The sequence below is a fragment of the Hemicordylus capensis genome, chromosome 1 (assembly GCF_027244095.1).
Source record: "Hemicordylus capensis ecotype Gifberg chromosome 1, rHemCap1.1.pri, whole genome shotgun sequence".
In the NCBI taxonomy this organism is placed as follows: Eukaryota; Metazoa; Chordata; class Lepidosauria; order Squamata; family Cordylidae; genus Hemicordylus; species Hemicordylus capensis.
Genome location: NC_069657.1, coordinates 74,372,334 through 74,395,248, shown reverse-complemented (window position 1 = coordinate 74,395,248; position 22,915 = coordinate 74,372,334). Strand labels below are relative to the sequence as shown.

Here is a 22,915-nt window from a genome sequence, read left to right as displayed (position 1 = left end):
AGGTGCTTTGGAAATCTAAGTTTAGAATCGGGATACAATTTTAAAAACCAAAAGGTTGTCACAAGTAGAGGAAGGTTATCCTAGCCATTTTTATTCTGGAGTAGAGCACTTGGGCGGGGCGGGGGGCGGGGGGGGGAATCATTTGTTCAGCTGTGATTCCTGCCTGCCTATTTTTTGTGTGTGCCTTCATTAGCTTAGGAGTCTAAGACAGTGTTTCCTAACCAGTGTGCCACAGCAAAGCATGCTAGTGTGCCACAGTATGTCACATTGACTTGCTGAGAAGAGCTCCAAATGTGGGGTGTCTAAATGCCATGCTTTTGAAGCCAGCTCACTCCTTATTCGGAGGGACGTGCTCTTCCTGGTACATCATGGGGCAAATGTGCCCTAAAGGTGGGAGGCTTAAAAACCCTACTGTTGGAGCTGGCTTGTCCCATAATACACTGGGAGGGGCATGACCTTCCCACTGTGTAACAGAGCCAGCTGGCTTCAAAGTAAATAAATAGTTGAAAGCTGTGTGGTGTCTTTGCTACTGTACCTCCCCGCACTCCCCCAGAGAGAGAAAGCGGGAGGGGTTGGTTAGCCACAATTTTTGGGAGAGGGTTTAAGTGTGCTACCAGATAAAAAAAGTTCAGAAACACTGGTCTAAGAATCAACCTTTTGCCTTTCAGTAAGCATTTTGATGGTGGTACTGTGGAATATGTGTCCCCTATTTGCAGAATAGAAGGACCAGATGGTGCATTCTTTTTTTAACTTCTGCAGGCATTTTACTCCTTTTACATTAACACTTATTATAGGCTCTCATGTCCTTGTTTTCCTCCCCACTTTTGTTTGTCATTGTCAGAGCAAATGCCTCTGACAATTTTCATCTTATATTTTCACAGTTAACACTCAAAGCCTCAGAGTATTTTTCTCTGCTTAGGAAGACTCACTAGGAGAATGCGTGAGAGTTTTTTGTCTAGAGCCTGTTGCCTCTTTGAGTGCAGCTATAGTAGCAAACTCTCACAAAAAGAGACTTGTTCTTGCCTTTCGTAGCAACAGCCAATAGCAGCTGAATTCAGACAGTATTTTTAGCCCTCTGCCCTAAATGGCTGGAGCTGATTGGACAGTTGGCGGAAGCCTTCAACTCTTTCTGTGATCATGTATAGTTACTCTGATATTCTAATTTGCCAAAGCAGGTGTAATTTTAGATCTGCTTGGTAAAAGTCACTTTAACGTTCTGTGCTAACTGATGCAAAAAGCCGTGCCTACTCTACTAGTGACCTTTTTGCCTCTATTAAGCACTTTACTTCCTTCTGCACTTGTGTCCAGTGAATTCCAGAAATGCTGATCCAATTTTAAGCAATATTGAATATATATGAAGAGCATTAATTCATTAAAGTACAAAGTGATACTGACATAGTATATTGGAAGAAGTAGAACAGATCATGGCCACAAGGAAGTCCACAGTACTCCGTATAAGGATTAGCACCTTTGTTTGTTAAGGATGTTCCTCTCCACTTTACAGGAATATTCAGAAGTTTAAATGGATGCTTATAATTTTGACTCTTGACCGCACTGATTCCAAATGGCATTCTTGTAGTAATTGTGGTTATGCCATTGCTATGCTGTTTTTCTCTGAACAGATGCTTAAAAGCTCTCTGCTTGAGTTGGGAAGGCATTTCCCAGTAATTGGTTCCCAGCAAAGTTGGGGCGTGTGTGTGTGTGTGTGTGTGTGTGTGTGTGTGTGTGTAGAATTGACAGAACTTAATTTGGTAGTTTGACTATTATTAATCCTTTCCATATGAGTGCCATGCCACAGAAGTTACTTCAGTACATACATCTGTGTTTTATATTTAGGGAATGCCCCTTCCTATCACTAATCCTCCAGCAGTTCCTGTATGTAACTCCTAGTAAGCATGTGGAAACGCTGATACTTGTAAGAGATGTAGAAGCATGGGAATGTATGCATTTCAATAGTGTTTTCTGTAGTCAACATATTGGCAGTTGAATAGTATTTGCAGAATTTGTATTCTGTTTGGATATTGATGTCTGGTTTGTCTCTTAGAGAATGCTATGCTTGAATTGATGCCCCACATGTGTCCATACACGGTGCCTGCTGTTCATTATATTGTAACAAGTGCAGTATTTGAAAGTGTAAAGGCATTAGGTTTGCAAAGGAAATATACAACTTAACATTGTGATTTAATACCCAGAATTGCCTTGAATTCAGATTCTGTCACCTGTTTGACACATCCCAGGTGACAGGGAGCCATGGTGCCTAGACTAGGATATTCAGAGGTAGAGTTCAGTGTTCCCTCTAACAGGGATTCCCAGATGTTGTTGAGTACAACTCCCAGCATCCCCAGCTGCAATAGCCTTTGCTTGGGGATTATGGGAGTTGTAGTCAACAACATCTGGGAATCCCTGTTAGAGGGAACAATGGTAGAATTATTTAATAAAAATTTTATTTGTCCCAGGTAGCCCTATTTCTGCTGTAATTATGTTACTGTCTGTCACTAAGTCTGAAAATTTTGTTAAGTTTCAATTGTCTGGCTCCTGAAGTCTTGGGCTGGCTCCTAGATTCAAGGAAAACTTATCAAGGCCTATGTTATAGTTAACAGTACAAGCTTCTGCAGGATAAGGAGCAGCAAGCTGTGTGAGTGCTGATGACTGCTGTTGTCATGATTGAGGAATAGGAACAGCTCCTAACACAGAGTCAAAAGGATTTCCTTGTTCTGAGAGACCAGGATCCTATCTATGTCATGCTGCAGCAGATCATAGAATTGGCCTTGGTGGTAAGGCAACACAAGGCACAAAGGTTCAGCCCACTAAGACTTCCTCAGAATAATAAAGGGCAAGCACTATATCAGTACTTAATGCTGGCAGCATATTGCATCAATTCTCTTGGTAGTTCTAGTAAACTAGGCCCAGTGTTGTTAGACTTTCATTAAAGTGTACTTTGCAAAGCCTAAGCTGTCATGGTTTGATAGTTCAGCCTTGCCCCATTCAAGCGTTTTGGAATGCAGTGGTGCTCACTAGCGATGTGCACAAGCTGTTCATGCATCCCTTATGGGGTGGGGAGGGGTGCCTTTTAAAAAGGAGCTCCTTACCTGCTTCCCCACCCCCCCGCTGCCTGTTTTAGAAACAGCTATGTGGGGCTACAGCATTCCTTCCTGCAGCCCCAATTGGTGTTGGCACACACATGGCCAGCGTGTGCCCATTGAGCTCACTCAAACGCCAGCATTCGAACAGGTTCAGCTCTCCAGAAAGGGAGTGCCGAACTTGTTCGTGCACATCCCTAGTGCTCACAGCTACATCTCTGAAAGCAAGGAGAAAGTCCCACCCTAGAGCTGTCACTCATTCCCTCCAGCTGGCCACTCATGGGTATGTGTGAAGGGGGAAATGCTGTAACCATGAAGGATGGCACTTCCGTGAGTAACAGCCTCAGGAGATCCAGGATGCCGCACACAGAAGCGCCGGCCATCACGGTTATGGAGCTCCTCCCCCTTCAGATACTGCTGTAACCATGAGTGACCAGCTGGAGGGGATGAGTGACAGCTCTTAGGAGGGACTTGCCCTCTGATTTTGGCACATCGACTGTGAATGCCATTGTGCTCCATAACATCTGAATGAGCCTCCTGTGGCAGCTTATTCTAGGAAGAAGGCCTTTTTCACAGACATTTTGGCATTGTATTGCCAATCCCTGAAATTTCTCACTGAATATATGTTGCATCACAGGAGAATATAAATATGAATAGCTAGCACCATCAAAGGTGGTAGTAGACTTATTTGTATTTATCAACTTGAATACGGTTCTTTAAGATGTGTATACTTCCCAGTGGTATATTATTGCAATGTTTACAATCCAGTATCTCAACATATTCTTTAAAATACTCTCAATTTGATTTGCTTACTCTGGTGCTCAAAAAATAATGGTAACAATCTGTTAGTTTTTAAACTGTCACAGTTTTCTAGGCTTTCTGAAAAACATGGAAAAATTAGTAAGTAGATTTAATATGCTTGTTTCTGTACAAACAAATTAAGCTTCATGTGGAGAGTTTTTATTGGAATACTTAAAAAAATGTAAGACAATATACAATAGTGCTTTTTATAAACATTTCCAACCTCTCCAACTCAAAAAAGAAGTGAGAACTGCTCTAAATGTTTGACGTGAAACCAAAACTAATTGCATTTTTAGTTTAGCTTTCACTTGAAGTTAGAGATAGAATAAGAATTTTATCTTTGGTTTTGATTTGATTTTGATTGAATTATGAATTTACCTGATTGGTATACAACTTGATTTTCTGTTTGGCTTACTATCTGTATTTTGGTTTTAATTTGAGATTGGGTAATGTGTTTGGGTCTGCCTGGAGATGGGGAGACAGGGGGTGCCTTCATTGAATGTGGGGCAGCTGTTCTGGTGGTGGTGGTGGGGTATAGAAGAAGTAACGTTGACAGGTCAGCAGGCCGTTCCAGGGGAAGGGTAGTCAGAAATGTAATAGCTATCTCCCCTTCCGGCTGTCCTGCCAGCTCTTTGACCTTGGGAAGCATTGCTAACAACCCACATAGCCTTACCTTGCTCCTCTGCAATGCCTGGTCGGTCCAAAATAAGCCAGAGCTCATCCGAGATTTGATTATGGATGAAGGGGCCGACCTGGTATGTATTACTGAGACTTGGTTGGGGGAAGCTAGTGGTCCAGTTTGGTCCCAGCTTCTCCCTCCAGGATATTCTGTAGAGGAGCAGGTGAGGGGGAGGGGGAGTGGCTGTGGTCTATAAGAATGACATTTCCCTTACCAGGGTCCCAGTTAGGGTATCAGACCATATCGAATGTGTGTACTTAAGTTTGGAGACCAGGGATAGATTGGGACTTCTGTTGGTGTACCGATCGCCCCACTGCCCAACTGAGTCCCTTACTGAGCTCATGGACTTGGTTGTGGAACTTGCGTTGGAGTCTCCCAGACACTTTGTGCTGGAGGACTTCAATGTTCATTTTGGGACTAATCTGTCAGGGGCAGCTCAGGAGTTCATAGCGGCCATGGCAACTATGGGCTTATCCCAAGTGATCTCTGGACCGATGCACACTGCAGGTTACATGCTTGATTTCGTCTATTATTCTGATCAGGGTGGTGTTCCGTGGGTGGGGACTCCTGTGATTTCCCCATTGTCATGGACGGACCACCATCTGGTTAAGGTTGGGATTACAACCACTTCTCACCTCTGCAGGGAGGAGGGGCCTATTAGAATGCTCCGCCTGAAGAGGTTATTGGATCCAGCAGGATTCCAAGAAGGCTTGGAAGTATTTAATGTTGGTTTTGCCGGTGAGCTTATTGATGCCTTGGTTGAGAATTGGAACAACTTGTTCACCAGGGCAGTAGACATGATTGCTCCTAAGCATCCCCTCCGACTTGCTGTAAAATTGGCCTATTGGTATACGGAAGAGCTACAGGGGCTGAAGCGGCAAGGTAGGCGACTGGAGCACAGGTGGAGAAAGACTTGACTCGAATCCAACAGATTATGACGTAGAGCACATTTAAAGATCTATGCTCAGGTGATACATGCAGCAAAGAAGCAATTCATTTCTGCCTGTATTGCTTCTGCGAGTTCACGTCCAGCAGAGTTGTTCAGGGTTGTGAGTGGGCTAGTATCTGCCCCCTCTCATTTGAACCAGAATTTGGAAGCATCAGTCACCCGCTGTGATGTGTTTAATGAATTTTTCGCAGAAAAAATCTCTTGGATTCGGGCCGACCTAGATGGAGATTCCACAATTAATTCGATGTCTGAACTGGAGGTGTCCAACGACTCCTCTTATGCTATTCGAAGAGATCAATTTCAGTTTGTGACTCCTGAGGATGTGGATAAGCTACTTGGATCGGTGAGGCCTACCACTTGTTCTCTTGACCCTTGTCCAACATGGCTTATTCTATCTAGCAGGGAGGCTGTTGTAGGCGGCCTGGTAGAAATCATAAACACTTCTCTGAGGGAGGGCAGGATGCTTCCTTGTCTAAAGGAGGCAATTATTAGACCTCTTCTAAAGAAGCCTGCATTAGATCCCTCAGAGTTGAGCAATTATAGGCCTGTCTCCAACCTTCCATGGCTGGGCAAGTTAATTGAGAGGGTGGTGGCCTCTCAGCTCCAGACGGTCTTGGAGGAAACTGATTATCTAGACCCATTTCAAACTGGTTTTTGGGCAGGCTATAGGGTGGAGACTACCTTGGTCGGCCTGATGGATGATCTCCAATTGGGAGTTGACAGAGGAAGTGTGACTCTGTTGATCCTTTTGGACCTCTTGGCGGCTTTCGTTACTATCGACCGTAGTATCCTTCTGGAGCATCTGAAGGGGTTGGGGGTAGGAGGCACTGTTTTACAGTGGTTCCACTCCTACCTCTTGGATAGATTCCAGATGGTGTCGATTTGAGATTGTTGCTCTTCAAAATCTGAACTTAAGTATGGTGTCCCTCAAGGCTCCATACTTTCTCCAATGCTTTTTAACATCTACATGAAACCACTGGGAGAGATCATCAGGGGATTTGGAACTGGGTGTTACCAGTACGCTGATGACACCCAGATCTGCTTCTCCATGTCAACTTCTTCAGGAGATGGCATACCTTCCCTAAATGCTTGCCTGGAAGCAGTAATGGGCTGGATGAGGGAGAATAAACTGAAGCTGAATCCAGATAAGACAGAAGTACTTATTGTGCGGAGTCAGAGCTCCAGAGATGATTTTGATCTACCTGTTCTAGATGGGGTCACACTTCCCCAGAAGGAACAGGTCTGCAGTCTGGGAGTACTCCTGGATCCATACCCTTCCTTGGTTTCTCAGGTTGAGGCGGTGGCCAGGGATGCTTTCTATCAGCTTCGGCTTATATGCCAGCTGCACCCGTTTCTCGAGATCAGTGACCTCAAAACAATGGTACATTTGTTGGTAACCTCAAGACTTGACTTCTGTAATGTGCTCTACGTGGGGCTCCCTTTGTACGTAGACCGGAAACTTCAGTTGGTTCAGAATGCGGCAGCCAGGTTGGTCTCTGGGTCATCTTGGAGAGACCACATTACTCCTTTGCTGATGGAGTTACACTGGCTGCCGATGGGTTTCTGAGCAAAATACAAAGTGCTAGTTATAAATTATAAAGCTCTAAATGGCTTAGGCCCTGGGTATTTAAGAGAGCATCTTCTTCGCTACGAACCCCACCGCCCATTGAGGTCATCTGAGGAGGTCCGTCTCCATTTACCGCCAACTCGTTTGGTGGTAACACGGAGATGGGCCTTCTCGGTTGTTGCCCCGAGATGGTGGAATGTGCTCCCTGCTGAATTACGATCCTCCCCATCTCTGGCTATTTTTTTTTTTTTTAAGCATTTGAAAACCCTTTTTTTTAAACCCAAGCTTTCTCATGTTTTTAATTAAAAACAAATACTGTTTGTTTAATTTTATGGTTTTTAAATTATTGTATTGTTTTAACTTTATATGTGTTATATGTTGAACTGTCTTAATTTTTATATGTTTTCATTGTTGTTGGCCGCCCAGAGACATAAGTTTGGGTGGGGTATAAATTTGATAGATAAATAAATAAATGTATCTCCCTGTTTACAAATCAATAAGGGTGTGTATGTATGGATACATACACACATAGGCGGCATGTATGTATGCTCTCATTCACTCGCTTGGAACCCCTGCTAACTTGTCAAAGAGGCACCTTTTGACGTGGTGGTTCTCTTTATTTAGCAGGGAAAAGTAAGTGGCCCTATCCACCCCAGCACAGTACCTCCAGTGACTGTTACTGGTGTCTGTCTTAGGATTCTTTTTAGATTGTGAGCCCTTTGGGGACATTTATTATTTCTCTATGTAAACCGCCCTGAGCCATTTTTGGAAGGGTGGTATAGTAATCAAATAAATAAATAAATAAATAAAATAAAACAAAATCTCCTGAAAAAAAGTTAATTATAACTGTGAAGCTGCTCATTTTGCCTGAGAGTTTGTTGATATTCATTCTTTATGCTGTATTATATTGCAAAATTAATATGTATTTTTAGGAGTGGGAAATTTCCTCAGACAAATATAGTAGTGGGAAACTTTGCACCCTATGTCACTGACGGTTGCTCAGTGTTATGATATGAGTCTGTATTAGAGCTAAATCTAGGTCAAATTTGAATTTTTATACCTAGATATATTTCAATTCTTTTACTTATTTTTCTTTATCATAACCAATTATTGAATTGCTGTCATTGTTGCTGAGAAACATTACTTCCAGTGTAAGATCCTGATCAAAGAGAGAGCGAGCAGTTGGCTTTCTGTTGCAAGAACAGCTTTCACTTTCACTTTCTCATTCACTTGAAATTTTCACTTTCTCATTCACTTGAAAAAGCATTATTAAGTGTTAATGAGTTTTTTTTTTCTGCTTGTTGCAGGGGTGGGTTAGGATCTTTCTGAAGCATTCACTATGGTCCGGGAACGAAAATGTATATTGTGCCACATCATATACAGCTCAAAAAAGGTAAAAACCAAAATAAAAAAAGCCCTAGTATAAGAAAACTTTTTTTCTAAAAGAGGCTTGATAGGATTAGTATCACTCTTGCCCTTGAAGCAAATGACTTGGATGGAAATATTCCAAAACGCTCTTGAATAATCCACATCTGAAATATAAGCGAGTATTTGAAAGTATATTTTATTTATGCAGTTGATAGGAACTTATATGGTTCTGACTTGGGGGCAGATAAAACCAAACTAATCATGATTATGTAATAAAGGTGTGTTAAATGCATGAAGGAACAGAAGTCCAGTGGCTTGCAATCCTATGTCAATAAGCATGCTTTTAATAGAATGGGGACTAGTATCTAAGTAAACTTGCATAGGATTGCACTGTCATAAACTTTTGAAGCATTTGTAGCCAAGTTGGTCCCAGAAAAAGAGAGAAATAGAACAGATAAAAATGTATACTCTGGTGAAGGTGAAGAAATATATTGGGTACCAGCCAGAGTAAGACTTTATTTATTTATTTTTCAGTTTTTATACCGCCTTTCATAAAGCATCCCAAGGCAGTTTACAAAAGTCAAAATAGAATAAAACTCCATAAAAATCACATTTAAAACCTTAAAATCAGTTAAGCTGTAAAAAACATAAAATATCAACCACAAAAAAGACAACCAGAAGCAGGAGTGCTGAGAAACCTGGCAGCCCGGAAGGGGTAAAAGCCTGAACAAATAAAAAGATCTTTTGTTGTTTTTGAAACACAACTTATGTGAGTGGGTCATATTTTCAGGGACATATTTTTGACAGTGAGTAAGGGAAGGGGAAATAAGCAAAAATCGCCCCTCCCTTGTTGAATCATCTGTGTTTTGCCCTGGGTGCTATCCCATTATTTTTAATTGTCTAGGGGTCCTGGCACTTGGGATTTTTTACTAAATTACATATCTTCAAATCTTAAGGCAGTCAGGTTAAGCGGGAAGTTACAACTCTTTTGTACCTAGGGATGTATATTCAACTACAAAATAGGTGCACACACTCCACCAGATACGAAGGGAACAAATATAGCATCAGCTGCAAGTCTGTCTAAAAAAAGAAAAAGGGGACAGGAAAGGAGCTGAATTCTTGAAAGTTACTCATGCGGTGTTTTACTTCTGTATGACATTCGCACATGATGAAGTACATATGTAAGTTGTATATATGTGCTTAAGTGCAAAGAAAACCAAGAGTTGGTTCTTGGAAGTTATTCAGTAAGGAAGGCATTCAGAGCAAAAATAGGTGGAATAAGATGGAATGGAACATAGGAAGCTGCCACATACTGAATCAGACCATTGGTCCATCTAGCTCAGTATTGTCTACACAGACTGGCAGCGGCTTCTCCAAGGTAGCAGGCAGGTATCTCTCTCAGCCCTATCTTGGAGATGTCAGGGAAGGAACTTGGAACCGCAAATGCTCTTCCTGGAGTGGCTCCATCCCCTAAAGGGAATACCTTATAGTGCTCATGCATGTAGTCTCCCATTCATGTGCAATCAGGGCAGACGCAGCAAAGGGTACAGGTCATGCTTGCTACCACAAGACCAGTTAAATAAGATAGGTTAAATAAGATTGAATGCATATGTATCAGTCAGGCCAAGTCCCTACCAGAACAGGAGGTGTGTGGAGGCAATAACTAATAGCGCGCGCGCACACACACACACAGACACACACACATAGAATGTCAAATTCCTTAGAACTCTTCTACAGAGTCTTGTTTCACTTTCTGCCCATAATAGATGCTATACTAAAGGGGTAAATTCCTAGGAACAAGAGAGAGCAAGAGCAACCTTCAGGAACAGACAGAAAGCACTTATGGAGGCAGGGGAGAACAGTGAAAATTGCTCCCCCCACACATGCATGCTCCATGGCTGAGTTGAGCTGCTTTTCTACATGAGGTTACAGCTTTGGATGCAGCCATTGTTTACAGCCTAAAGTCACCGCAGCAGGAATAAATTATAATAGTGTAATACAGATTTAACATAGTTCAGATAAAGAAAAAGTGTTGCCAATCATCCTTAGCACTGGCATTTGATGGCTGCTCAGAAGTAGTTTAATGTGCCTGTTTTGGATAGTGTGCATTTTAAGAGATACGGAACTGGTTCAAGTTATGGTTGGAGGTAAATTGGCAGGGAGATAAGCCAGCAGAAGTCCTAGAAACAATTAAAAAACAAATTAAAGAAGAGAGAAAGATGGACATGTACAGGCTTCTTCAAGTCCATGTACTCATTGGAAAATTGTAGTCTTTGACAACTCTCCAGTTTAATAATTGATACACAGGTGAGGTGGAATATTGCAGTTACATAGAAATGCAGCTTATACAGTTCATTTGCTAGGTAGCATAGAACATGCTTTAGTGTGCATTATGAACACTATAAAACCAGAGAATTCTCCTCAGTACATATGCAATATATCATTTGCTGCTGGATGAGGACATCTCACATGGGTTATCATTCCCACATGCTCCAGAAGGCAGGACTGTGCAAATTATGAGGTACTTTAAGAGCCTGGGAAGGAAGACCTCATCCATTTCTTCTAGTCCTGCGTCCTGCTCCAGAGACAGCCTTTTCCTTTTAGCCAAGACTTCTCTTTTTTACATTCCGTTTTACTTCTATATACCTTGATATTTTCTGCACTTTATTTCATCTACTCCTTCTATTAAAATAAGAAACAAACCTCCTATCTTTCCTCTTCCTCTGCCTTCTATGGCCCAGTTGCCAGGCAGAACCTGGAACATCTTCCTCTCCAAAGAGAAGACCTCATCCTTTCTTCCCCTGACGGGATCTCACAAGCAGTGATGACCCACTCTGCTGCCGCTAGCACATCAACTACCGTCCTTGCCAGTGCTCTCAGTTGAAGAAGGTGGCCCAACCCTTTGGAAGGCCTGTTGAGCCCAGCTGATCCCTGTTCTGGCCTGCTTGGTCCTTTCCTCCAGGCCTAGCAGACCTTGGAATGCCAACAGACCTCTTCACACCTTTGCTGTGGCTCTTTAGCATTGTGATGGAGGTGTGAAACCTTGCCCACCCATCACACAGCCTCTGAGATGGCCACACCAGGCAGACCCGCCTCCTCTGGCAGCGCCTCAGACAAGCACCTCATTGCCCATAGGCCCACCGCTTGAGCTTCCCAACCCCTAGCCAGACCAGCAACAGAGGCCCTCCGGAGGGAGCACTTTGATGCTGCCACCACTGCCTCCCATCAACTACCTCACCATGCTGAAGAAAGACTTCAAGCAAGGCCAAGAACAGCTTGGCAATGGTGGGAAAGAGACTCGCAGCTGACTTTGCCAGGCTGCCCTAACAGTGAGTTGGACCAGCAGACGCCCAACCTGCTACTGTAACTGGTGAGACCTGGGCCTTCCTGTCGGCTGCCTCCCCACTTGCCTGACCAGCCCATATTGTTCTCTGGACCTGTGCTTCCTGAAGAAGTACCACCAGCCTGGCAGACATGGTTTCAGGGGGTCATTGATAAATCGCTCCAGCAGCGCAAGCTAGCCAAAAGCTCCAGGAAAGAGATGGGGAATTCTCCTCTTCTTCCTCCTCTTCATCGTCCAATGCTCCCAAAAAGAAAGAGGGGCGGGATCTAAAGCATAGAAAAACCTTTAAGAATAAAAATGCAAAAAAGTCCAAAAACATAGAGGAAATTCAGAGAGCATCAAGGCAGCCCTTCCAACTCCTCTGCCATCTCTGTGTATGGCTCCCCAAATCCCCATCTCCAAAGGCTGGTCTTGGACTCGCCAAACCTGGGACCCATCATAGATCTTGAAAATCCTGATACTGTCCCAGAGGACCCAGACACTTCCATCCCTGGGACAGAGAACCCTGATTTAGAAGTGGACTCCAGGGAGGAAGGAGAATGGTCTGATGAACAAACCTCTGAATCATTCTACAAATGCTTCAGGCTTTTCCCACCAGATGATTTTATGCACTTATTTACTAATGCTATCAATATGCTTTGGCTCCAGCAAACAACTGCACAAGACCACTTTTCCACCATCCTGAGAAACAGTGGTTTTCCCAATGCCCAAACAATAATACTTCCTATTTACCTTGCATGATTGTTTTGTGGATGCAGTCAAGCCGAAATGGAAAGCAACTGCAGTGAATAGAAAGCCTACTCTGCTTGTTAATAAGTTCTATAGCCTTACTCAGGAGGCTTCAGATAAGTTTCAGATTCCTCCCACTGACGCTCCCATGATGGCCCTACTTTCCGGCACCATTCTGTCTCGAGACTGGGAAAGTTCGCTCAGAGATCCCAATGAAAAGCGCATTGAGTTGGCCTTAAAGAGAGCACACAAGGCCATCGTGACTTTCTTATCAGTACATGCCTCTACTGCCACCTCCATTTTAGCACAGGCATCTCTATTCTGGGTAGATGAGCTCCTCTATCAGATTTTAACCGCCAAAAGCAAACACTCCTAAAAATACAAAAAGCACAGGCTTCATTGGATTCAACCCAGTTCTGTTCACTTTCCACAGCTTCCATAGTAGTAACACCGAGAAACCTATGGCTTAAACCTTGGCAGGTAGACTCAGCCTCATACACAAACTTGGCAGCAGTACCATATACTGCAGCCAAACTCTTTGGCGATGAAGAAATACTTGTAGAAACCAAAAACAAAGGAAGGCGCTTCTCTCATCCCCTTGCAGGGAGGACAGACAACAGCCACGAAGACCATTTCAGCCTTTTTGTGCCACATTCAGACCCTGGGATAGGGACCCTAGAAGACAACGTCCTTTCTGGAACAGACAGCCCAACAACCATGCCAAACCTTCAATAACCAAACCAAAACCAGGTAGCTAACCTGATTCACCGGTCCACCATGTGGAAGGTCGCCTCTCAGAAATTTTCCGCACATAGGAAGCCAACATTTCTGATCAGTGAGTACTCAACACCATTCTCTGCAGTTACAGGATAGAGTTAACTTCCCTGCCCCCTGTCTGCTTCCTTCCAACCCCCCAGCCACACTCGCTTACTACTACTACTACTATTTATATACTGCTCTTCAACCAAAGTTCTCAAAGCAGTTTACATAGATATAAATAAATACATATGATGGTTCCCTGTCCCCAAAGGGATCACAATCTACAAAGAAACATAAAGGTAGACACCAGCAGCAGCCCCTGGAAGGATGCTGAGCTGGGGTTGGATAGGGCCAGTTGCTCTCACCCTGCTAAATAAAGAGAATCACCACTTTAAAAAAAAAAAAAAAAAAAGGTGCCCTTTGCTCAGTTAGCAGATCTGCTCCAAGCAATTCAGCATTTAGAATTGATCAATACCATAGAACGAGTACCAGTTCTTCAAAGGGGCAGGGCTGTTTACTCCACTGGTGGAGGGAGGCCAGCAGTGGACCATGTCTGGCCTCTGCAGCAGCCCCTCTCACCCCACCTCTGTGTCTGACGTCTGACGGACAGTTAGCCATGCCCCCACGCCTGACATCAGACATGGGTGTGTGTGGTCTAGCTCCAGACGGGGCTGCACAGCCCCATTCAAGAGTTAGATCAAGGCCAGGAGTGGCTTTCCCTGCCTGCACTGTGAATGCAGCGCTGTCCATTTAACTCCCAATCAGGACTGTGCGGCTCTGTTTGCGCAGCTCTGATGTCAGACACGAGGTGTGTGTTGGGGCCACAAGGCACTGCCTCTGAGGGGCAATGGCCCGGGTTCTTTGAGCCCAGTCGCCCACTGGTAGCTACACCCCTGGTTTAAGCTGTTATGTTCCCAAAAAGGATGGCTCCCTCAGAGCAGTAGTGGACTTAAGGTTCTCAAACAAATATGTCCAGCACAAAGAGTTCAAGATGAAGACACTAGAATCCATTCAGAATCCCTCCATTATTCCGACTTCATGGCATCGGTAGACTTGATGGAGGCATATCTTCATGTGCTGAGAGGCATCAGAGCGAGCGAGCTGTAATAATGGGTGACGAACTACCCTCTCATAGACTGGGTAAACTGAGGTTCAGTTATTGGCAGAGAGGCCAAATTTCTAGCCATGCTAAATGATTCTGCCATAGAACAGTTGATTGTGGAACCAGCCAGAGAGAAGGTGATCTTGGCAATCTTGGATTTAATCCTGAGTGGTGCCCAGGACCTGGTGTAAGATGGCAGAGTTGTAGAAGTATTGGGAAATAGTGACCAAAGGGTGATCCAATTCAGCTTATATGAGAGTGGAGCATTGCCAAGGAAGTCCAAGGTGCATTGTCCTTCAGAAGAGGACACTTCTCAAAAATGAAGGAATTGGTAGAAAGGAGGCTGAAAGGGAAATCAGGAGGGTCAAAACACTCCAGAAACTATAAAACATATTCAAACCACAATACTAGAAGCTCAGTTGGAATGTATACTAAGAAGGAGGAAAGGTATCCCCACATTCAGGAAGAGGCAAGTATGGCTAACAAGTAGAGTCAGTGAAGCTATAAAAGAGAAGAAGACTTCCTTCAGAAAATGGAAGTCCTGCCCAAATGAAGAGAACAGAAACCCTGGAAAAAGAAATACAAGGAGACAAGGGATGCAGAAAATGAATTTGAGGAGCATATAGCTAGAAGTATCAAGGGGGATAACAAAAACTGCTTTGAATATATCAGAAGTAGAATTTTGGCCAGGGAGGTGGTTGGACCTTTAGATGATGGGGCGTGAAAGGGTTTATTAAAGAGGATAAGGAGATTTCAGAGAAGCTGAATGAGTTCTTTCTTCACGGCAGAGGACACTGACCATATACCCTCTCTGGAACCAAACTTCTCAAATGTGGAGGATGAAGAACTGGGCCAATTTGAGGTGATGGGAGAGGATGTTCTAAACTGTCTTTAAAAACTAAAAATTAACAAATCACCAGGGCTGGATGGCATCTACCCAAGAGTTCTGAAGGAACTCAAATGTGAAATGGATGATCTTCTAGCAAAAATATGTAACTAGACCGTACAATCAGGCTCCATACCAGAGGACTGGAAAGTAGCCAATGTAACTCTGATTTTCAAAAAGGGGATTCAGTGGGATCTGGGAAATTGCAAGCCGGTCAGCTTAACTTCTGTGCCAGGTAAATTAATGGAAAGCATACTCAAGGACAAACCTGTTAAATAGGTAGAAGAACAGGCCTTGCTCAAGGAAAACTAGCATGGCTTCTGCAAGGACAAGTCTTTAACTTTTAGGAGTTCTTTGAGAGTGTCAACAGACATGTGGATTAAGGTAATCTGGTTGACGTAGTATACTTTGACTTACAAAAGGTTTTTAACAAAGTTCCCCACCAAAGGCTCTTGAGTAAACTTGAGATAAGTCATGGGATAAGGGGACAGGTTCATGTGTAGATTGGTAACTGGTTGAAGGACAAGAAACAGAGGTTAGGAATAGAAGGGCATTTTTCACAATGGCTGGAAGTAAGAAGTGGGGTCCCCCAAGGATCTGTACTGGGGCCAGTGTTCTCTAACTTGCTCATAAATGATCTAGAAGTCGGGGGGAGCACTGAAGTGGCCAGATTTGCAGATGACACTAAACTATTTAGGATTTAGAAATCCATAGCAGATTGATAGGAGCTCCAAAAGGATCTCTCCAGACTGGCTAAGTGGGCAACAAAATGGCAAATGTGGTTTAGTGTAAGCAAGTGTAAAGTGATGCTTACTGGGGCAAAAAAAACCCCTTAAGGCATGCTGCAGCCCCAGGCACTCACTTTTTATGAGAACGATGGCAGAGAGAAAGTGGCAGGGTGGGGCCTGGCAGGTGGGTAGCACCTCCTCCTGCCCCTTAAAGGGAACCGCCGCCCTCTGAACTGGCTAGAATGCCAGTCCATGGAACTGGTTTGGCACTCCCAGAATGGAGCACTGAATGGTTTGGAAGGGGATGGAAAATAAAAATGCTAGCATTATAACGCCCTTATACAAATCTGTTGTGTGGCCACATTTGGAGTACTGTGTTCAGTTCTGGTCACCATATCTTAAGGAGGACATTGTGGAACTGGGAAGGGTGCAGATTAAGAGGACAACCAAGAGGGCCTGGAGCACTGTCTTTATGAGGCAAGACTACAGCATCTGGGCTTTTTAGTTTGGAAAACAGGTGACTACGGCAAGACATGATAGAGGTGTATAAAATGATGCATGGAATAGAGAGAGTGAGCAGAGATATTTTTTCTCCCTCTCTCACAACACTAGAACCAGTGTTCTCTCATTTTTCCCCTCTGTGCATGGAATGAGTTTTGTTCTGGGCAGCAGTATCAAGGCAGTGTGTGCATGTGCAGTCGGAATGGGGTGTTCCTGATTCCACTTGAGCAGTATCTAAAATTAACTGAGCGGACATTTTAAAAAGTGTGTGTGTGCGCGTGCCTTAGAGAGAACACTGTCTAGAAACAGTGGTCATCTCATGAAAGTGAAGGCCAGGAAAATTAGGACCAACAAAAGGAAGTACTTTTTCACACAGCCCATAGTTAATCTATGGAGTTGCAGGGGAGCAACAGCAAGAGAGAGGGCATGCCCTCATCTCTTGTCTGTTGGCTTCTTGGAGGCATCTGTTGGGCCACTGTGTGAAATGGTGCTAGATTAGATGGGCCTTGGGCCTGATCCAGCAAGGCTGTTCTTATGATCCACCCGCTGAGTTGCCAATTTCTCCATTTTAAATACACAGGCCATCATTACCAATACAAGGCTCTTCTGTTCAGCCTCTCCTCAGTGCCCAGGATCTTTACCAAGCTCCTGGCCCCCTTCATAACCCACCTTCACCTGAGAGGAATTCAGGTATTTGCCTACTCAGATGATCTCCTGATCAAGCCTCCCTCAATGGTAACCGCAGCGTCAGATGTTAGCAGCATCCTTCAGGTACTTTCAGAATACAAATTCCCAGTTAACAGGGCCAAGTGTCTCTTTCTTCCCTCCAACCAGATCCATCATCTGGGAGTATTAATAGACACCTCTTTGGGCAACTGATTCTTCCTCAGCCCCGACAGTACCAATCCTTATAGCCAGACCTCTGGGTCTTATGTCATATTTGGAAGCAGTGCCATGGGCCCACTTCCACCTATGCATGCACCAGTGATTCCTCCTACCCTACCACAACAATATAGAATGTCAGATACCCACCAGAATAAAACTATCACCACAGGTCACCCACTCCTTCCTCTGGTGTACCCAACTACACTGTCTCTCTTGTGGCAAGACTTCCCTTGACCATTCCAGACTTATACTGACGACGGACGCCAGCCTCTCAGGTTGTGGGGGCGGGCGCATTGCCTGCAGCATTCGTCTCAAGGAAAATGGTCCTTCCAGGAGCAGTCTCACAGTATCAACTGGCTGGAACTCAGCCATTCATTTCACTCTCCAAGCATTCCAGCATTTACTACAAAAACATTGTGTGTGTTTGAATGGATGGTGTCATGGTGAAGGTGCACATTAATCGCTAGGGTGGCACCAGATCCCTTCACCAGGAAGTGTCTCTCTTGCTCCAATGGGCGAAGTCTCATTTGGTCTCCCTAAACGCCCATCATGTTAGCGAATCTCTCAACACACAAGCTGACTAGTTCAGCAGGAAAGAGATACATCCAGCTGAATGGAGCATCAACCATCACACATTCAACCTACTAACTTAATTTCTAGGACACCCTCAAGTGGACCTCTTTGCCTCATCAACCAACACGAAGCTAGCCAGGTTCTTCACCCAATTCCCCTGCGAGGGAGCGGAAGCAGTGGATGTCCTATTCTCTCCTTGGCCCCCAGTTCCCCAATATGCCTTCCTTCCCATACCAGTCCTCAGCTTCCTAATTTGCAGAATCCACCTCCTCAAGGCTCAGGTAATCCTGGTGGCACCCTATTGGCCCCAGAGACCATGGCTTGCAGAAATACTACATCTCGCTGTCCAAGGCCCTTGGTTCCTCCCAGTGACACCGGATGTCCTCCACCATGACTCGGCATGGTTCAAGCTTGCTGCCTGGCAACTGAACAGAACACCTTGAAATGTCATGGCTATGCACATAAAGTGCTGAACTCCATCCTCTTATCCAGGAGAAACTTGGCAAATTGCATTTACCAGTCCACTTGGTGTGCTTTTCTCCTCTGGTGCCAGTGTCATAAGCTCTCAGAGGATTGCAGCTTTCCTGAGCTACTCCACTTCTTACAGGATGGCCTTGATAAAGGTCTCAAGGCCAATACGCTCAAATGGCAAGCAGCTTCTCTGCTGAACCTCCTGTCCTTTTCCTCCTCCAGTGGCCTACATTCTCATCCTCACCTTTAATGTTTTCTCTAGGGTACCACTCAACTGTACACAGGTTCCCATCCTGGGATTTGCGTAAAGTACTAGATGCATTCTCTTCACGAGCCATCCTTCGAGCCCATTAGATCAATACTGCTCCATCTACTTTCCTTTAAAATTAGCCATTTTGCTGGTCATCAGCCAGATGTGTCTCCGAATTACACACACTGCCCTCTAATCCCAATTTTAAAAATCTGGCTCCGTCCAACTAATCCCAGATCCTTCTTTTCTGTTGAAAGTGGCTTCCGTCTTTTGCTCTCAGGATATAATCCTACCATTTTGTCCTAAACCAGTTCATTCCTTGGGGGGGAAAACTGGCATAAACTTGATGGATGCCATTGTCTAAATGTATACCCACCCTGCACAGCTTTCTTCTGCTGCACAGATGCTTTATTCATTTCTTTTCTACCATCCTCTATGGGTCAGAAAACATCCATCACTACCATCGCCAGATAGATGAAGGCCTGTATCGCATTAGCCTATGAGATACGATATCTTCAACTGCCTCTTCATATCACGGCACTCTCTACAAGGTCAGCAGCCACTTCAGCTGCCTTTTCCATGAATGAAATCTGCAGAGAGCCCCCTGGGCATCACCTTCCACATTCACCCAACACTACAAGTTTGACCTGCATCACTCAGCATAAGCAACTTTTGGCAGGTGATTTCTTCCACCGCAGTGGATGCCAATGCTCCCACCTGGGTCTCTAAGCTTTGGCATGTCCCATGTGAGATGTCCTCATCCAGCAGCAGAGAAAGGAGCATTGGTTACTCACTTTGAAGACTTCTTCTTGCTGCTGGATTTGAGGACATCTCGACTCACCTGTCTGGGCGTGTGCATCTATTGGCGTACTCCTTTCTCTATATACTTTGGACTTGGCTAGGGTTCCCCTTCCCATGATCTTAAAGTGTCTCATAATTTGCATAGTCCTGCCTTCTGGCTGACGTGGCAAGGATAACCCTTGTGAGAGATTCTCAAATCCATCAGCAAGAAGAAGCCTTCATGGTAAGTAAAACAATGCTCTTTCTGTTTCTCCTCTTCTCAAAATCACCTTTTCCACAAAGGTTTCTTGGCTAACAGAAATAAACAGTATGGAACAGGGTAAGCCATTGAAGAAAAGGCCGATTGGGATAGAAGCATCTGGTGGAGGAAGAAATTGATATGCAGATGAAGATTACTTACTCCTTATGCTCTGCTTTCTAGCTATTTATGGCTTAATACTTTTTCTGTTTTTAGGAGATGGATGAGCACATGAGAAGTATGCTTCACCACAGGGAACTTGAAAATCTGAAGGGGAGGTATGCTTGTAATAGTGTTGACTATGTTTTACTGCAACTTGATGCAGTGTTCTAGAACAAACATGTGTCTTGTGTGAAATGAAATCTCCTTAAATGAAAGGATTTTGATACTGTTTCAAAGTGTCTCCCAGAATTTTAAGTAGCACCAAGAGACTTAAAAAAACAACTGTTGCATAGTAAAAGGACCAGAAACTGTTGATCCCACTGACCTCCTCAGAAGGCCATCCCCCGCTAAATATAAAACCTTAGTCAGCAGTCATGCCCATAGTTAGGTGCTGTTCAGTTCACTGACTTCAAATTAATAACATCTTCATTTTATATATAGCAATAGCACTTACATTTATATACCATTCTATAGCTGGAAGCTCTCTAAGCGGTTTACAATGATTTAGCATATTGCCCCCCAACATTCTGGGTACTCATTTTACCGACCTCGGAAGGATGGAAGGCTGAGTCAACCTTGAGCCCCTTGGTCAGGATTGAACTTGCAACCTTCTGGTTACAGGGCGGCAGTTTTACCACTGCGCCACCATATATGAGTGCAGGATCCAAAAATGGCAGTTTTTTTAGACTGTTGAATTTTGGAGCGGGATATGACTTGTGGCCAGTGCTAGTGTGCGAGTTTTTCCAGCAAGCTCCCATGGTCCATGGATAAATCATTGGATTGCATTTGAGAATCCTGGTTTCAGTTATCCTCTTGGGTAGTTCTCAGAGGAGTGAGAACTCCTCAGTGGAGTAGGAAAATAGAGGCATGGCAGTCACATCACAAAGGTCAATGGATTGAAAACATACTCGGCATGCCTTTCCTCTTCATAGATGACATAAAAAAGGATTCGAAAAATGTATGGAGGATAGGTCATAATGGGTTTGTTAGGGCTACAGTAGCTAAAAATGAAGCCTGAATGTTCAGAGGTACTGTGCTGGAGTTGGCTGTTCTCCATCATGACTTGTTCATGAGCTTCCTAGAAGCATTTAGCTAGCCGTTATTGGAGAGGAAGAGGACTAAATTAGACCTTTGGTATTTCTAACGTGTGTGTCTGTGTGTGCGCATAATTTCTAGAGGTGGAGCAAATGCATGTTTAGTGTTTTGGAGGCTGTCCAAGAAAGGTGCTTTATCTATCTTCACCTTTTAGACATGTAAAGCAACCAGATGCCAAAAATAGAGGCATTTAACAGTCAGTCCTTTTTGGGTCCAGTGAAGGCTTTTATCCACTTTCAGATTCCAGTGTCTTACAGAAGACTGACCTTGCTTTTGGCAGTAAGAATCCATCTGTTCCATCGTTGAACAGCTGAGGGGTGGTTGCTCTGATACCAGAGTGTAGTCAACATTAACTTTAGCAGTGTAGTTTGAGCTTGCTTATTCCAGTGAATGTTTAGAAGAGTAATTTAAAAAAAACACATGTTACAATTTTGGATTAGGAATTGAAATGGTTGGGTGTTTGTTTTTTGCAGTTGCTGAGGTTACTGTCAGCTTAGATGCTATATATGGTGTACCCAGGAGCTTAAGGAGAGTTCTTAATTTGGTTGTTACATTAAGATATATTTATGATCTCCTTTGCTCTGTTCTCAGTTAATATTCAGATTTGGGCAGTTGTGAGTATGTCACATATTAGTGGGGTATAGCCACCTTAAGTGGCGCAGCAGGGAAATGCTTGACGAACAAGCAGAAGGTTGCTGGTTTGAATCCCCGCTGGTACTATATCGGGCAGCAGCAATATAGAAAGATGCTGAAAGGCATCATCTCATATTGCGTGGGAGGAGGCAATAGTAAACTCCTCCCTGTATTCTACCAAAGAAAACCACAGGGCTCTGTGGGCGCCAGGAGTCGAAATTGACTTGACGGCACACTTTACTTTACTTACTGCAGCTCTTAAGCTTGTAGTATATTGGGGCTGGTTTGCTTTTTGCATTGCAAAAGTGCATAGGGAATCTCTGTCTCTCATCCTCAGTCTTGCTTGGAACACTCTCCATTTACATCTAGGAGCAATTCACTCCTTCATGCAGTTATTTAGATGTCTGTGTGACATCAGCGTGCACAAGGAACTCTACTCTTCTATGGGTGATGGAGGAAGCAAGTGGAGATACCTGGGGAGCCTGCTGTGTTATACTAAGATACTCTGGGAAGGGAATGGGGTGAATATTTTGCCCTCTTTAGATAAGGTCTGTGGATTTAGTAGTGCACACATGCTTAAGTTATCTTGACAGGTAATCACATGCTTCTGAAATCAGCAGTGAATATATATTTTCTGCATGCTTTGCTCTAAAAACATCTGAAGTGTGATAAACTTAAACACCTTGAAAGTACACATGTAAACATAACTGTGCTGAGCTATTTAATACATTCCGATATTAATCTAAAAGTTTGGCTGGGATTCAAAGAGTAGACTTTGATTGCCCAATGTCATTGGCATACTCTGAGATTTTTGAGTTTTACTTTTTCTTTGAACAGCAGATCCCTGCGTATTATGAACTGCTTTGGAAACTTTCAAAACTGCTTTCAGGGCAAGCTGCCATTTATATATAAATGAGAAAAACCTAAAACCACTTGGGGTTTGTGGAACTAGTTGCAATTCTGTACATTCTGGCCTTTTGTATTTGTATAGTAGTTTGTTGGACAAACTTTGTACTGTCAGTTAAGTTTGTCAACTTGAAAACTTTTCTATATTCATTCATTCAGTTTCTATACTGCCCTTTCAAAAATGGCTCAGGGCGGTTCACACAGAGAAATAACAACAAAAAGATAATCAAAATGGCTCCCTGTCCCCAAAGGGCTCACAATCTAAAAAGAAACATAAGATAGACACCAGCAACAGTCACTGGAAGTCACTGTGCTGGGGGTGAATAGGGCCAGTTACTCTCCCCCTGCTAAATAAAGAGAATCACCACAGTAAAAGGTGCCTCTTTGCCCAGTTAGCAGGGGTTTTTAA

At 43.8% G+C, this 22,915-nt stretch overlaps 1 protein-coding gene across 10 annotated transcripts in view; it reads left to right on the top strand.

Annotated features, from left to right (window-relative positions):
- The window catches only part of ZNF106 (zinc finger protein 106), a 101,024-nt gene that overhangs the window by 7,071 nt on the left and 71,038 nt on the right, over nucleotides 1-22,915 (top strand). For 9 of the 10 annotated variants that reach the window (XR_008314088.1, XR_008314087.1, XM_053286770.1 and 6 more), the window contains exons 2-3: nucleotides 8,384-8,469; nucleotides 19,927-19,988. The exons of the other annotated variant lie outside the window; for it this stretch is intronic. Coding sequence is in view for 7 of the 9 variants with exons in the window: in XM_053286770.1 (XP_053142745.1) it covers nucleotides 8,416-8,469; nucleotides 19,927-19,988 (116 nt within the window). In the remaining 2 variants the exon portion in view is untranslated. The remainder of the gene's footprint in view (nucleotides 1-8,383; nucleotides 8,470-19,926; nucleotides 19,989-22,915) is intronic. 10 annotated transcript variants of the gene reach the window in all.